Here is a 16,966-nt window from a genome sequence, read left to right as displayed (position 1 = left end):
CCAGAGGAAATCCTGCAGGTGAAGAAATTTTTCACGTTCAATAGATAAGAAATGAGTAAAAATAGGAGAAAGGCATTTGACAAAGGAAGTAGTACACAATGTCTTACCCACCCAGGTTTCACAGAGACCCACTTTCTTAACATTCCTGATATTGCAACATTGAAGGAAACCATCTGGAAAATGGGGCGATTACTGGCTTGCAGCAGCCCAACATGCCATTCCGATATTTTCCTGCAACCTTTCTTCTCTCACATGTCCATCAATTCCACCTTGTTTCTCCTTCACCTACCACTAAGGATAATTAATAGTAGTCAATTAATCTGCCAGTCTCCATGCCTTTAGAAGATGTTTGTTGGGGCAAAGTCAATGTGGCATAAGGTTAATTCCATTCACACCTGCTGGGATTTGAATCAATTCAACCAAAGTGGGGGGGGGGGGGGGAAACAGCATTTTACCTTGTCTAACAGGAGTTGTTGAGGGAGATCATAGGACATGATGAGCCATCAATATATGGTGCAGGTCTGGTGATTCTCAAACAATAAAACCACATTGATTGTGCTAGACAGAATGTAGCTCTGAGCAGCAGCACTGTTTGTCTCACCCACCCAGAAGGCAGCTTAAGTGGCTGTATACCTCACTGTGTGGAGGGGAGGGGAGAGATGGGGAGAGGAAGGGTGTACCCTCTCATGAGTATTTGGACTTGAGAACCTAGAATGAAACAGTGAAGAGCAATACAAAGTGGAGTGGTCATGTGTTTCGGTTTTTATGTACTTACTTCATTAACAATAACCTTAATCTTACCACACGTTTATTGCTCTTCCACCATGTATCAAGAAGCTCTCTCTTAGATGTAACAGTCAATGATAACATCCATTCAGTCCTGAATTAGCACTGATCCTTCACAAAATTCAAACCATTAAGCAAGGGGTCCACAGACCCCAGGTTAGAAACCCCTGCTCTAGAGTCTCTGTATATTTCAAATACTATTGTACTCAACACAACCATACTTTAGTTAACGCCCAAGGACAAAATGAACAAAATGGACAAAATTGCCCTGATTTTGCAATTGTATCAATGATGAATCTATTGCCACTTGTTATCACCACGTAAGTGGTGCATGCGAGTTCAGTTTCAACATTTAAGAGAAGTTTGGATAGATACGTGGATGGTAGGGGTATGGAGGGCTATGGTCACTGTGCAGGCTGATGGGAGTAGGCAGGTTAAATGGTTTGGCATGGACTAGATGGGCCAAAAGGCATTTTTCTGTTCTGTACTTTTCTATGATTCTATGACCTTGGAAGTGACTGTAACTTCAGGATTTCTGCTATCAGTGATTCATCTTTTTTTTCCATAAACTGCTCTGTTTGATGTGTTTTCCAATGCAATAAGGTTACATCAATTGAGCTGCTGTGTGGTTAAAACTGTTACTAACTAGTCTTCCTACAAAATATTTTAAATTAGATCAAAATACTCAACAGGCCAGGGAGCATCTGTGGAGAGATAAACAGTTAACAATTCAAAGAGCCTTTGTCAGCTCTAAAAAAAGAGGCATGAGGAACAAAGACAAGAAAGTAGTTATAGTCGTTATCAGTTGGTTTCAGCTAAAGTATCGTAGATTGATACATTTATTTGATTTTTTTACTTACATTAATTTTTCAGGGAAGAATTGGGGATAAAGGTCCAACTGGAATACCAGGACCCCCTGGACTTGAGGTAAACTTAAAGATATGTTTTAAAGATTCCTTATAAGATTCCAAATAAGAGGTTACATTGAATCTGACTGCAACCTGCTCAAAATCATTGCCATCTTTCTCGCCCCCTTCTCTGCCTCTTTATTGCCCAATATTTAGCATACAGTGCTTGATCATTGGAAATTTTTACTGACTTAATATTAGGAAGACTGAAATAATTTTTCGACAAATTATGTTGCTTTGCCACCAAGTGCCTGGGATCTGCCAGAAGTGAAATGGAATGATTCAACTTGCAATCCAAAGTCAGCATCCGTTCACATGTCTGAACCATTACAAAAAACACCTATTTCCACCTCTGCAAAATCGCTCTGATTTATACTGAAACCCTCTATTATTTCAAGGTTTGTTATCTCAAGGTGTGTCTGCCCTCCCTTGTTCTACCCTAAACTGAAACAAGTACAAAATACAGAAAACTGGAAGAATCAGTTGGTCAAGCAGTATCTGTGGAGTCAAAAGTTGTAAGTAGACATTTTGGGTTGAGACTGCCTGACATTAGGGCAGGTTCTGTGCTGGTTTGGGAAGGAAGTGTGAAAAAGAAAGGTGATGTTGGAGGTGAACATGAAGTGAAGTGAGTTGTGTGAGATTCACATTCTACAGCACTGGCAGCTGAATTCTTCATCGTATATGCTGACATTTCAGTATTGTCTACAACACGGATTCCTAATCTGGGCTCCAAGGACCTTTTACTTAAAGTTATTGGTCCATGGCATAAAAAAAGGTTGGGAACTCCTGGCTTATAAAGTATGCTACATTGTCAAGAGTCAGAGATTTACTCATTCATATGAACCATCTCACAATAATCCAGCCCAAAGAAAGATAAAATTTCACGTAACTATTTTTACAGAGAATGGCAAATTTCTCCTGGTTCTCCCAGCCAACTATTATCTCTGCAACAATCATTATCCTTGTATGCAACAATCCTACACAAGAGGATGAAATTTGACTTGGCATTTAGCATGCTCTCACAGCTTGTTACATGACTCATTTTATAGTCAGTTGGGTTAAATTCAACAGAACTCAGTGCGTAGGCATATAAAATGGCAAGCTCTCATGTCCTGACAAGTTAAATTTCATACCTAAGGATTCTGTTCAGTTCAGTTTCAGTTTATTGTCAATTAGAAACCACAAATGCAATGCAGTTAAAAAAACGAGACTATTTTCCTCCAGAATGATATCACAAAAGCACATGACAAACAGACTACACCGGAAAATCCACATAACGTTTGACAATCCCCAATCCAGAGTCTGGAGAGGCTGCTGTGTATTAATATTGTGTTACCATCTTAGCGCGTGCCCCGGAAAGGAGCTCCAAATCCACCAGACAAAACAAGACTACCCAGACACACCAACTCTAGAGACCAACTCTAGCACCCAACAAGCCAAAAACTAAAGCTACACGACCTGCACAAAACCACATAGTTATAACATATAGTTACAACAGTGCAAACAATAGCATAATTGATAAAAAAAACAGACCATGGGCACAGTAAAAATAGTCCAAAAATGTTAAAAGACTATAAGTTCAAAAGAAACCAGCACACAGTTTCCACAGGTCCTCAGGGTCCTGATAGACTCATCATCCCACGCAGGCAGCAGAAGGGAATACCCCCCACTATAGACTTCCAAGGCACCTCCGGACTGAGCCTTGCAAACACAGCACACAGTGAAATCGCCCCGACTGCTGTGGACTATGAGTCTGTCAAACCTCCGAGCCTCCGACCATCCCCTCCGGCACAGCTTCTCCGAGTACCATCCTCTGTCGAGCGCATTAAGACACCCCCACCAATGGCCACCGGCAACGTGACCCCAAGGACTGGTGGCCTGTTCTCAGCAGAGACCCGGACCTGACAGCAGCAGCAGTAATGAAGAAGGCCTTCCTGGAGATTTTCCAATGTTCCTCCGTTCTCCCACATCCGTTTTTCATCAGATTAGGGTTGCGCACGGCACCCCACTTAACAAATAACAGATATCATCCCCAGTGTGGCCGCTATAGCTGCGTCACGCCGCCATCTTGGACTTGCAGGTGTTAGTCATTAGACATCTTAATATTGTTACCAAGACTCCTTGAGGAGGATACATGGTCATCCAATTCATCCTTAAAGGAAACGGGATTGGCTTGATGTTATTCCTTCTTAAGGTGCAGGCATTTTTGGCTGCTCTGCCCCAGTAACCTAGTGATAAACATCCAGTCATGTCAGAATTGAGCCAGAATTAAAAGAAAGCTTGGGGATGAAGGTGCTCATCTTTCTCTGCAATCAAAGTTGTGGGTTTAGGTAGTGCCGCTGATATGGCACTCCGCACAATACCTGCTCTTCTGGGTTGTGGTGTTAATACTGATTATGCAGTTCAGTTTCTAGTCAAGTACCGACACTGAAGATACTGATGGTGAGTGAGATGGACTATCTCATTATCAAAAACACAAGAGCCTCTGCAGATGCTGGAAATCCAGAGCAACACACACAAAATCCTGGAAGAACTCAGCAGGTCAGTCAGCGTCTATGGAAATGAATACAGTCAGGATGGCCTCGACCCAAAACGTTGACTGCTTATTCATTTCCATAGATTCTGCTTGACCTGATGAATTCCTCCAGCATTTTGTATATCTGATTATCAAGATGCTTTGAATTGAATTCTGCAATCTTGATTAATACTTGTGGAGGCAAAAAGTGAAGTAAAAACTGAAGCAAGGCAGGAAAATAATGTAAATTTAAAGTAAGCGACTATCTGAAAAGTTGTACTTACCTAGTTTTGAATAATGATGGAAAATTAAACAGCTAATGGAAGAAGCTGCTTCGTGAACATTCTCAGCCTGAGTAATTGAAAGTTCCAACATGTAATTGCTAAAAAGAAGGGCGAAATATTTACAAACTTGGGTGTCTAGAAATGCCATAAATCACCCATCTTGGCTTCCTCCTGAATTCCCCATCATCATTAAAAGATAGTCTTCAGGCAATTGAATTCCCTGTGCATTGTCTGAAGAAACAGTTGTAAATGCCAGATACAACAAATGCTTTAGAATTAATTTATATCTGGCAGTTGCAGCAACAACCTACGTTCCAGAACAAACCAGACCTGTATTGTTACAACGTTAACATCTACCCTGGTGATTAGAAAGGTTCCTTATATGAACCATTCACCAACGAAAAGGGTGTATCTAATTTGCACCGAGAAATGTGCTGCATTAATTAGCAAGCAAGTTTATTTGTAGAGCGCTTTTCAAACACAAGGCAGTCCAAAGTGCTTTACATAGAACAAGATATAAAAATCAAGCATCAAATTTCAGACTGTATATAAGAGAATAAAAGCACACAAAAATAGATGTGATAAATAGAGGTTACAGTGCAGGAGATTCTAATTAAAAGCTGCAGCGTAAAAGAAAAGTTTTTAAGCCTCAGTTTAAAGTTGCGGCAGACTCCAAATCTGCTGGAAGGTTATTCCAGCTGTGTGGAGCATAGTAACCAAAGGCAGCTTCATCATGCTTAGTTTTGACCCAGGAGACGGTAAGCAGACCTGCCCCAGACGACCTGAGAATTTGGGAGAGTTCATAATGCAGCTAATAGGTGGAATCATAACTCAGGTGGCACCTACTTACCAATAACTTGCTCAGCCACATCCAGTGTGGAATTCTCCTCAACCCCTCGGCAACAGACTTCAGGACACAGACCTAAGAGTAGAGTTTCAGAGGTGAGGTGAGAATGAGAAGCCTTAACCAAGCCAGCCTTTGTCCAACCTTGGCACAAGGAGTCCTCCTTAAAATGAACTGGAAGGAAAATATTTGGAAATATACCTCAGACAAAAAGGAGATGGTTGAGGTTGCTGCCCCTCACAATAAGCCATCACTGTAGGATTTCCACAGAGCAAGGTGTTCACTCTAATGCTGTTCACCTGCCTCCTTTACATGATCAGAACTGGGAGATTATACAGAATTCAGTTCTATCCACAATGTCTCAGCAAATGAAACATTCTGAATCTGCATGCAGCAAGCATTCAGGTCAGAGTTAACAAGTGGCAAGTACCGTTCGTGCTGCTAAGGCCGCGGTTCTCAATGGTAATTATGTCGGATTTCATAGGGGCCACAAGTCAAAAAAGAAGAAACTGGAGGCCACGGGAGATTCTGACTGGGATGTGATAAGTTTGCTGTTTTAATGAAATGTTACTAAAATGTATAAATAAAGAAGAAATAAATCTATGTATGTAATTTAATTGGAAGCCTGAATGAAATGAATGGAGAAATAAGCTAAGAGATGCAAATTGGGCAGCAAGACAGCTTAGCTTGGGGTGGTGGGGGTGTGACACGTCAATCATTATCTCTGCTCCTACACACATCACCATTCTGCCCCCTGAGCCCCACTCCACATCCCCGCCCCATACAAACCACTGATTAGACAGTGAACAGGTGGAAAGGTAGTGATATTGAAAATAAGTTTCCACAGTTCTGGAAGAAAGCAAAGCTGTTTTTAATTAGATTTCCCACTTCTTATCTAGTTGAATGTGGTTTTTAGTCAACCTCTTCACCCACTACCAAAACCTTGTAACCGTCTGGATCACAAACAAGAGAAAATCTACAGATGCTGGAAATCCAACCAACACACACAAAACGCTGGAGGAACTCTAGAGGCCAGGCAGCATCTGTGGAAAAAAGTACAGCGGACATTTTGATCTTGATGTTGTGAAAAGAGGCAATTTTCAAATATCTTCAAACAAGTTGCAAATGGATATTCAAAAACTCACTAGTTTGCATCACAAGGATCTCATTAAATACTCAAAATAATAATATTAAGTGCTCTTTTGTTGCTGGTTGGAAGAACATTTTATATATTTTATAAATGAAGTATCCTGTTAAAACCTTTGAAATAGTTTTATTTTTCGTATACACCTGCAATGTTATATTTAACATACGAGGGGTGATTGATATGTTCATGGTCTATGGCAGAAGGAGTCAATTTTAGGAAACCTTGCACATTTATTTTTCAACATAGTCCCCCCTACATTTACACACTTAGTCCAGTGGTCGTGAAGCATACGGATCTTGGACCTCCAGAAAGTGTCCACAGATGGGTGATTGATACGTTTGTGGCCTAAGGTAGAAGGAGATGAGTTATACAGCTCTGGTTACATGCGCATGCAGGTCAACTGTTTGAGTGATTATGCAGAAAGTTTGAAGTTAATAACTCATCTCCTCCGGCCACAAACTTATCAATCACCCATCTGTGGACACTTACTGGAGGTCCAAGATCCATATGCTCCACGACCGCTGGACTAAGTGTGTAAATGTAGGAGGGGACTATGTGCTAAGTTTTCTAAAATTGACTCCTCCTACCTTTGGTCACAAACTTATCAATCACCCCTCATATAATATATATAACTTGTTAAAACATAAATATTGGCTCTATAGTAAAATAATTAGTGCATTTGACCAAAAAAACTTTAGCATCCAATGGGTTCTATGGAGGATGGGGGGGGGGGGCATAGGGTTAAATAAAAGTCACAAGTGAGACACAAGCCAAAAAAATGTTGAGAACCACCGCACTGAAGAACCACATAATGGCCCTTTCCAAACTGAGAGCCTGACTACCTGCCATTGATATTCAACGTCATCATATTCATAAGCCCCATCATCAAGTTGATCACCTGCAATTTTGAAGCTTGTGAGTACAAAACAGGAAAAACCGACAACTCTTTTGAAATATGCTTTCAGGTAGCTGCTCCCCCTACTTGAAAATAGTGTACAGAGTGAAAAATATTTTGAATGCAGAATAATAAAATTGCTTTGTTTCTCAATAAAAAATATTAATTGACAGCAGAATAACTGTGTAACCTTTGTAAAAAGCTATCGGCTTTCTTGACTCTCCATTGCCTTGAAGTTATTAGGTGGCTTGTACAACCTACTGTTCTCCACAGAAAATAAAACACTGAAGGATTAAACCATTGCAATTAATGCTTGCTACAATTTCTGAGTGGCTGACTCTAACTGTATTTCTGTTGTGGCATAATCTTGTGTTGTGTTTGACCGTGAGATAATCTTCAGCATGTTTACATTACAGTATATTGAAGTTCCTAACTGCACCAATGATCATTGGGTAAGGCAGCTCATTCAGTTTCTTTAGTTAGTCGCAACATTCATCTTTATCTCTGTCAGTCTGTATTTCAATTGCATTTGCTTGTCTTTGCTTCACATTCTTGGATGTGTTTCTTTCGTTTCCAGTTTTGAAAGTTAGGCAATCAATCTTTGTTCTGGAACACCCTTCCAGAGAACTCATCCTTTTTCTCTTTCCCTACCCTGGTGGACTCTAAAATTTTGAATGTTTTAAACAGGTCTTTAAGTGAATTTTGTGGTGGTTTCTTTCAAACTTATAGTCTTTTAACATCTTTGGACTATCTTTACTGTGCCCATGGTCTGTTTGTTTATCAATTATGCTATTGTTTGCACTGTTGTAACTATGTGGTTTTGTGCAGGTCTTGTAGCTTCAGTTTTTGGTTTTGTTTGTCTGGTGGATATGGCGCTCCTTTCCGGGGAAACGCGCTAAGATGGTAGCATGATATTAATACGCAGCAGTCTCTCCGGACTCTGGATTGGGGATTGCCAAACGTTATGTGGATTTTCTGGTGTAGTCTGTTTTGTCATATGCTTTTGTGATATCATCCTGGAGGAACATTGTCTCAGTTTTTTAACTGCATTGCATTTGTGGTTTCTAAATGACAATAAACTGAACCTGAATCTGAATCTGAGTATGAGCTAATCTTATGCAGATATCTCCCGATTAAACCCTCCAAGTTGCATCCCCTTCAAATTCAGTACTTAAGCATGTATTCATGTCATTGCTGGTTGAGCAAGGGCCTGTTCCTGACCAACAACTGGACAGGAATGTTTTGGATTGCTTGTAGGGTTACTGAACCTGCTTTTGAGAAATGAAGCACTGAGTCACAAATTGCCAGTCATTTCCTTTACTGTTGCTGCATTTGACAAGGACTATATTAACGAATGATAGCAACACATTATGATACCATATTACTACATAATAAATCACAGTTTTAATCACATAAACCTTTCACTCAAACAGGTCAACTAATGAAAAACATTCATTTGTACTGTGAAATCATAAACAGTTTGCACTCATCTGCTTTTGTCAAGGCAAACAATAAAAGCATAAATGCTTTAAAAAAAATCCCTTCTTTCTTTGCTTGCATGTGAACTGGAAACTACTAGTGCATATGTTCTCAATTTGGAGCTCAAATTGTGAGTTACTGGCCTTGATTATAAAGTTGGTAAGGAGGAAACTGGTCACGTGAGCCCCAGGTTGGAAGCCGTGACATTTGGACAGGTGAACTGAAACAAAATTGACGCGTAATTGTATTTTTATATCACCCAAGGTACTGTAGCAGTGAGTGAGCATAATGCTATTACAGTTCAGGGCACTGGAGTTCAGAGTTCAGTTCTGGAGTCCTCTGTAAGAAATTCCATATGTCCTTCACGTGAGCCCGTGGATTTCCTCCGGGTGATCAGATTTCATCCCACAGCCCATTGACATTCTGGTTAGTAGTTTAACTGGTCATTGTAAATTATCCTGCGATTCATTTGTTATGTGCTGTGTCAAAAGATGTAGGTAATTATGGCCTTTCTATGATTATACTTGGCAAATTTTTCTACAGTAGTGGTTTCCCATTGCCTTCTTCTGGGCAGAGTCTTTACAAGACAGGTGACCCCAGCCATTATCAATGCTCTTCAGAGATTGTCTGCCTAGCGTCAGTGGTCGCATAACCAGGACTTGTGATCTGCACCGGCTGCTCCTACGACCGCCCACCACCTGCTCCCATGGCTTCACGTGATCCTGATCATGGGATTAAGCCCTAGCTACACCTTGCCCAAGGGTGACACCTCCTTTGGTAGATACATTAACTGCACCCCACCACCCATTATTCTGTCATTAGGCTGGATAAATAGATGGGTCACTGGGCAGTGTGGTCCATTGGGCTGGAAGGGCCTGCTCTGCATGTATCTCCAAATTAATTAATTATTTAATAATTCGTGGTGAATTAATTCAATATTCATGGTTCATCAGTACAGTGAAGGGGCACAGTTATGTGAGGGAGTAGTAACTGCAGAATTGAAAAACTGCAAATCAAGACCAATAATAATTTACCTAACTGCACAAATAAAATATGAAAGAACTGTATAAATATTTGCCAAAGGTTAATCACATGGAGATGTTCAATGAGGAAAGGGAATTCACAGTAGAGGGAAGATATTGAGTAGTGTGGATGATCAAAGGGATCTTGCAGATCCTCAAAGATATATCCTGTTAAAGCAAATGAGACACTTTCATTAGCTGTGGTATAGAATAATTGGTTATGCAGGAATTGGGAGATAGGAACATTTGGGTGAAGCCAACATGGTTTTGTGAAAAGCATATCATATTGCACCAATTTAATTAAGTATTTTTGAAGAGAAAATACTATAAAAGAGAGACTCTGTATTACGTTTTCTGGTGGGAGTATCATTCCACATTCAAAGGTTATTTGGATAATAAAATACCATGGTGCCAGGGAAAATGTATGGTATTTTAGAAAATTGTCTGGTTGGAAAGCAATTGAAGAATAGGAATAGAAAAGTAATTTTAAGTTTTGCAAGATATTTTAGTGGTGTGTCACATGGATTGGTACTGGCATTTATATAAATCTAAGTAATTCTGGTTTGGATTTATTTATTTCATTTGTGTTGAAACATACAGTGCAATGTTTCATCATCTTAGATGAAAGCACCAAGGGATATGATTGTTAGATTTGTTATTGACACAAAGATACATGAGAAAGTTAAGTTGTGAAGAGGATATAATAAGATATGTGTTAAATGAGTGAGTAAAGATATGATAAAATATACTCTAGAAAAATATGAAATAGTCCATTTTGCAAGGGAAAAAAATAATTTATCCAGACATAGCAAACCTATCACAAACAAGAGAAAATCTGCAGATGCTGGAAATCCAAGCAACACACATAAAATGCTGGAGGAACTCATCCGGCCAGGCAACAACTATGGGAAAGAGTACAACTGACATTTTGGGCCGAGGCCTTTGAATATGGCTGTAAACTTTATTGGCACGTGGGTTATGCAGTGCCATCCTTCGACTCTTTAAACTCCACTCATAATAAAAAGATACATAAGATACAAAAATCACCATTACTAGAGAGAAGGTCCTTGGGAAACTGAAAGTTCTGAAGGTAGATAAGTCACCTGGACTAGATGGTGTACACACCAGGGTTTTGAAAGAGGTGGCTGAAGAAATTGTAAATGCTTTAGTAATGATCTTTCAAGAGTCATTAGATTCTGAAATGGTTCCAGAAGACTGGAAAATTGCAAATGTCACTTCACTCTTCAAGAAGGGAGAGAGGAGAAGAAAGGAGACTATAGGCCAGTTAGTCTGACCTCAGTGGTTGGGAAGATATTGAAATCAATTATTAAAGATGAGGTCTCAAGGTACTTGGAGGCACATGATAAAACAGGCCATAGTCAGCATGATTTCCTCAAGGGAAAATATTGCATGATAAGGCTGTTAGAATTCTTTGAAGAAAAAACAAGCAGGATAAACAAAAGAGAATCAGTTGATGTGTACTTAGATTTTCAGAAGGCCTTTGACAGGGTGCCTCACATGAGGTTGCTTAAGCTACAAACCCATAGTATTTCAGGAAAAGATTCCAGCATGGATAAAGCAGTGGCTGGTTGGCAGGAGACAAAGAGTGGGAATAAAGTAAGCCTTTTCTGGTGGGCTGTCGGTAACTAATAGTGTTCCATAGGGGACTGTGTTAGGACTGAATTTTTTATGTTATATGTCAATAATTTGGATAATGGAATTGATGGCTTTGTTGCAAAGTTTATAGATGCAAAGAAGATAGGTGGAGGGGCAGGTAGTTTTAAGGAAATAGAGAGGTTACAGAAGGACTCAGACAGATTAGGAGAATGGGCAAAGAAGTGGCAGGTGCAATACAATGTTGGGAAATGTATGGTCATGCACTTTGGTAGAAGAAATGAAAGTGTTGACTGTTTTCGAAATGAAGAGGAAATACAGAAAACTGCGGCACAAGGGAATCTGGGAGTCCTGAGCATGATTCCCTAAAGATTAACTTGCAGTTTGAGCCTGTGATGAGGAAGGCAAATGCGATATTCGCATTCATCTCAAAAGAAAGAGGATGTACCGGAGCTTTTGGAAAGCATCAAGTTGGATAAGTCTCCAGGACCAGACAAGATGCACCCCAGGCTACTGTGGGAGGCGAGGGATGAGATTGATGAGCCTCTGGCAATGATTGTTGCATCATCAATGGGGATGGGAGAGGTTCCAGAGGATTGAAGGGTTGCGGATGTTGTTCCTTTATTCAAAAAAATGGGGGTAGAGATAGCCCAGGAAATTATAGGTCGGTGGGTCTTACTTCAGTGGTTGGTACGTTGATGGAACAGATCCTGAGAGGTAGGATTTATGAACATTTGGAGAGGCATAATATGAGTAGAAATATTCAGCATGGCTTTGTCAAAGGCCTTACGAGCCTGATTGAATTTTGTGAGGATGTGACTAAACACATTGATGAAGGTAGAGTAGTAGATGTAGTGTATATGGATTTTAGAAAGGCATTGATAAGGTACCCCATACAAGGCTTATTGAGAAAGTAAGGAGGCATGGGTTCCAAGGGGACATTGCTTTGTGGATCCAGAACTGGCTTGCCCACAGAAGGCAAAGATTAGTTGCAGACTGGTCATATTCTGAATAGAAGTCGGTGACCAGTAGTGTCCTCAGAGATCTGTTCTGGGACCACTTCTCTTCATGATTTTTATAAATGACCTGGATGAGAAAGTGGAGGGATGGGTTAGTAAATATGCTGATGACACAAAGGTTGGGGGTGTTGTGGATAGTGTGGAGGGCTATCAGAAGTTTTAGCAGGACATTGATAGGATGCAAAACTGTGTGAGAAGTGGCAGATGGAGTTCCACCCAGTTAAGTGTGAGGTGGTTCATTTTGGTAGGTCAAATATGATGGCAGAATATAGTTTTAATGGTAAAGCTCTTGGCAGTGTGGAGGATCAGAGGGATCTTGGGGTCCGAGTCCATAGGACACTCAAGGCTACTGCATAGGTTGGCTCTGAGGTTAAGAAGGTATACAGTGCATTGGCTTTCATCAACCATGGGATTGAGTTCAAGGACCAAGAGGTAATGTTACAGCTGTATAAACCCCTGGTCAGATTCCACTTGGAGTGCTGTGCACATTTCTGGTCACCTCACTACAGGAAGGATGTGGAAACTTTAGAAAGGGTGCAGAGATTTACAAGGATGTTTCCTAGATTAGGGAGCATTCTTTATGAGAATAGGTTGGGTGAACTTGGCCTTTTCTCCTTGAAGCAGCGGAGGATGAGAGGTGACCTAGTAAAGGTGTATAAGATGGTAAGAGGCATTGATCATGTGGATAGTCAGAGGCTTTTTCCCAGGGCTGAAATGGCTAACACAAGAGGGCACAGTTTTAAGGTGCTTGGAAGCAGGTACAGAGGAGATGTCAGGGTTAAGTTTTTTATGCAGAGAGTGGTAAGTGCATGGAATGGGCTGCCGGTGATGGTGGATATGATAGGATCTTTGAAGAGACTGCTGGATAGGTACATAAAGCTTAGAAAATAGAGGGCTATGGGTAACCCTAGGTAATTTCTTAAGTAAGTACATGTTTAGCACAGCATTGTGGGCTGAAGGACCTGTATTGTGCTGTAGGTTTTCTGTGTTTCTATGTATAAAATCCTGAAGGATCCTGGCAAGGTGGTTGCAAAGAGGATGTTTTCTTTGTGGTAGAATCTAAAGTCACTGTTATAAGTTTCGAGGTCACCCCTTTAAGACAAGTTTTAGATGGATTTTTTCTCTCAGAAGGCTGTAAGTCTTTGTGAAGTTCTTTCCCAAAACAAGGTCTTTGAATATTTTTAAGATAGATACAAATTAAAACTTGATAAGTAAGGGAATGGGGTGTTATTGGGCGGAAGGCTAAGAAGTGGAACTGAAGTTATAATCAGATCCTCATGATCCTTTTGAATGTACTCATCATCATTATGTGCCTTGTCATATGATGTGGACGATCGTGGTCTGAGTTCTCCTTAGAGTTGATCACCACATTATATTAAAGATGAGATTCCACTGAAGAGAGTGCAGAGAAAGTTAATAAGTTTTGAAAATTGGAATACTTTAACTATGAGGAAAACTGGATAGGCTGGGAATGTTTTCTTTGGAACTGAAGTGACTGTGGTATATGAAATGTTTTGGAACTTGCATGAAGGATCCATTTCCCACAGCACAAAGGTCAAAACCACGGGAAAAGAATTACAACAATTGGTGAAAGGATTGGATAGGAGCTGAGGAGAACAGTTTTCACCCAGGGGTGGGAAGGGTCTTGAACGCACTATCTGAAGTGCTGTTATGGCAGTAAACCTCATCCCATTTGTAAAGAGGCATGAGCTGGAGGGTTATAGACTGTGTTGAGTAACTCTTTACGGACTAGCACAGACATGACAGGCCAAATAGCTTTATTTCTTTTCTGATTTTTTTAATGTTCTTTAACATCTGTATTCTGTCAGTGTCATGAAAAGATTGGAGTTTAGGTGTTAACACAACCTACATCGTTCTGGCACTCAAATTGTCTACACATGTATCTTGGATTTGCCTTGACCTCCTCATTATGAAAAATGGCAGTTAATGTAACAGCTTTAATTTAGTAAAATCGCACAAGGCTTTTGCTTGTTTATTTATTTATTGAAATAGGGTGTGGAATCGGCCATTCCGGCCCTTTGAGCTGTGCTGCCTAGCAACGCCTGATTTAACCTGAGCCTAATCATGGGACAATTTACAATGAATAATTAACCTACCAACCAGTACGCCTTTTTGGGTTATGACAGGAAAACATAGCGCCTGAAGGAAACCCACACGGTCACGAGGAGAAGATATGAACACCTTACAGGTACGGTGGGAATTGAACCCAGGTCACCTGTGACAGTAAAGCATTAGGCTAACTATTATGCTACTGTGCCACTTCTTACCGTGTAAGAGCTTGATCAGGTAAAATTTGATTCTGAGTCACATAAGGTGATACTCATGAGAAGGGATCAATGACCAGAAACTTGCTCACATGGTTGCTTTTGTGGAGCATTTTATATGAGGAGAGAGGGATAGTGAGGCCGAGAGGTTTAGAAAGGGAGTGCCCAACATTTATACACAGCAGAAGACGACAAGCACTAATTGTGGAGGAAGGAAAGAAGTTGTACAAGAGAGCAAGACTGATGGGCGCAGATATTTTGGAAGAGTACTATGTTGGAGATTGTAGCCATTGAGGGATTAGAGTACAAGAATGTGAAATGTAAAATCCAGGAACATTTGTGGAATAATAGTAAAATAATAAAAGCTTGATATTTCTGTATTCTAAATAAAAATTAGGTCAGGCTTTGGTCTGTCTTGGTCCATTTGATGTTTTTGTTGGATCTGGACTAACAAAAGCAGTTTCCAATACTGAATTGTTCTCTGAGCAATATGATTTATTGAGCCATTGTTTCTGTTACCAATGATCCATGTCTTCCATTCCATTTAGAACATTTTTTTTCATGAAAACATCAATAAAAAAGGAATGTATTACAGGACTCACAATATCGAAAAACCAATGCAGGAATTCCCATTCAACTTTAAATGATATGCAAATATATATGAACAAGCTAACGTAAAGATTATTTTGCAATTTCATTGATTGAAGTTCTGCTTTCTGTCCCTGCTCTATAATGTTTATCCATTTAAGAATGGAAGCATTTTTACGTTACCAATATTAGAATGCGAATACAACAGATCAGATGGTGCTTGATCCAGTCCTTGCCTTAAGTTTTCACTCTATGCTATCCCTATCCCTGTCCTTTCATTTCCTCACATATTCACCCGAGCTGGAAGCTTTGCTTCCAGAGACTACGGGCTATCACTAGGTCTCAGGCAAAGGATTAGAGATCCCACATCATCAACACTTAAGCTGTTTTTAGTGTCTGAAATTAAGACCATATGAATTAGGACATTTGGCCCATCGTCTGCTCCACCATTCAATCATGCTGATTTTTTATGCCTCTCGACCCTATTCTCCTGCCTTCTCCCTGTAACCTTAGAAGCCCTTATGAATCTCCACTTTAAATATACACAATGATTTGGCCTCCACTGCCATCTCTGACAATGAATTACACAGATTCCCCACTATCTGTCTAAATAAATTCCTCCTCATCTCTATTTTAAATGGACACCCCTCTATTCTGATGTTGTGCCCTGTGGTCTTAGACTATGCTACCATAGGAAACATCCTATCCAGGTCCACTCTATATTGAATATTCAATATTCAATCGGTTTTAATTAGATCCCTCCTCATTCTTCTAAACTCCAGTCAGTAAAGACCCTCAAACACTCCTCGTACATTAACCTTTTCATTCTCGTGAGCCTCATATGAACCCTTTACAATGCCAGCATATCTTCTCTTAGATAAGGGGCCCAAAACTGCTCACAGTACTCCAAGTGTGGTCTTACCAATAACTTATGAAGCCTCAGCATTATGTCCTTGCTGTTACATTCTAGTCCTCTCAAAATGAATGCAAACATTGCACTTGCCTCCCTTATCACCGACACTAGAAAGGAAGGGTCTCGGCCTGAAATGTTGACTGCTTATTCATTTCCATCGATGCTGCCTGACCCGCTGGGTTCCTCCAGAATTTTGAGTGTGTTGCTGATGTTCCAGTCAAGTTTTATAATGTTTCATGCTCTAAGTATATATTTGTCAATCCTGAGTGCATCAAGTCTATCCACACGTGCAACAGTCTTACGTCCATACTTTGTGTTGTAATGTGAGTATTATTAAAAGTAAGTTAATACTAATCGGGAAGCTGTTGGTAGCAAGAGGCGGGATCCGGGGTTGGCGGGGTCTTTACTTCCGCTCTTTTTACTCTCAGTAGGCATTGTATATAGTTCCTCCACCCAGGCCGCACGAGGTACCTGGAAGCCTCTGTATTGTAAATATCATTTGCCGTCCCACATAAAGATGCTCTTTTAGCCATCAAGTTGTCAAGCGGTCTTTTTGTAAAGTAGAAGTTACCACACTTTGTAAACTCACAAATTAGTAATTGGAGTTAAGCCCTTACTAGTCCTCATGACCAAGCAATTTTTTTAGCTTTATTTTGAGCTCCAACTT

The 16,966-nt window shown here is 40.3% G+C and overlaps 1 protein-coding gene across 3 annotated transcripts in view; it reads left to right on the top strand.

The window, feature by feature from the left end:
• Positions 1-16,966, top strand: part of col27a1b (collagen, type XXVII, alpha 1b) — a 591,032-nt gene that overhangs the window by 322,791 nt on the left and 251,275 nt on the right. For all 3 annotated transcript variants that reach the window (XM_059993655.1, XM_059993656.1, XM_059993657.1), the window contains one exon: positions 1,660-1,713. In XM_059993655.1, coding sequence (XP_059849638.1) covers positions 1,660-1,713 — 54 coding nt within the window. The remainder of the gene's footprint in view (positions 1-1,659; positions 1,714-16,966) is intronic.

This window comes from Hypanus sabinus, chromosome 18 (assembly GCF_030144855.1).
Source record: "Hypanus sabinus isolate sHypSab1 chromosome 18, sHypSab1.hap1, whole genome shotgun sequence".
In the NCBI taxonomy this organism is placed as follows: Eukaryota; Metazoa; Chordata; class Chondrichthyes; order Myliobatiformes; family Dasyatidae; genus Hypanus; species Hypanus sabinus.
Note: the sequence above shows the minus strand (reverse complement) of the source record. Positions and strands in the feature narration are given on the sequence as shown.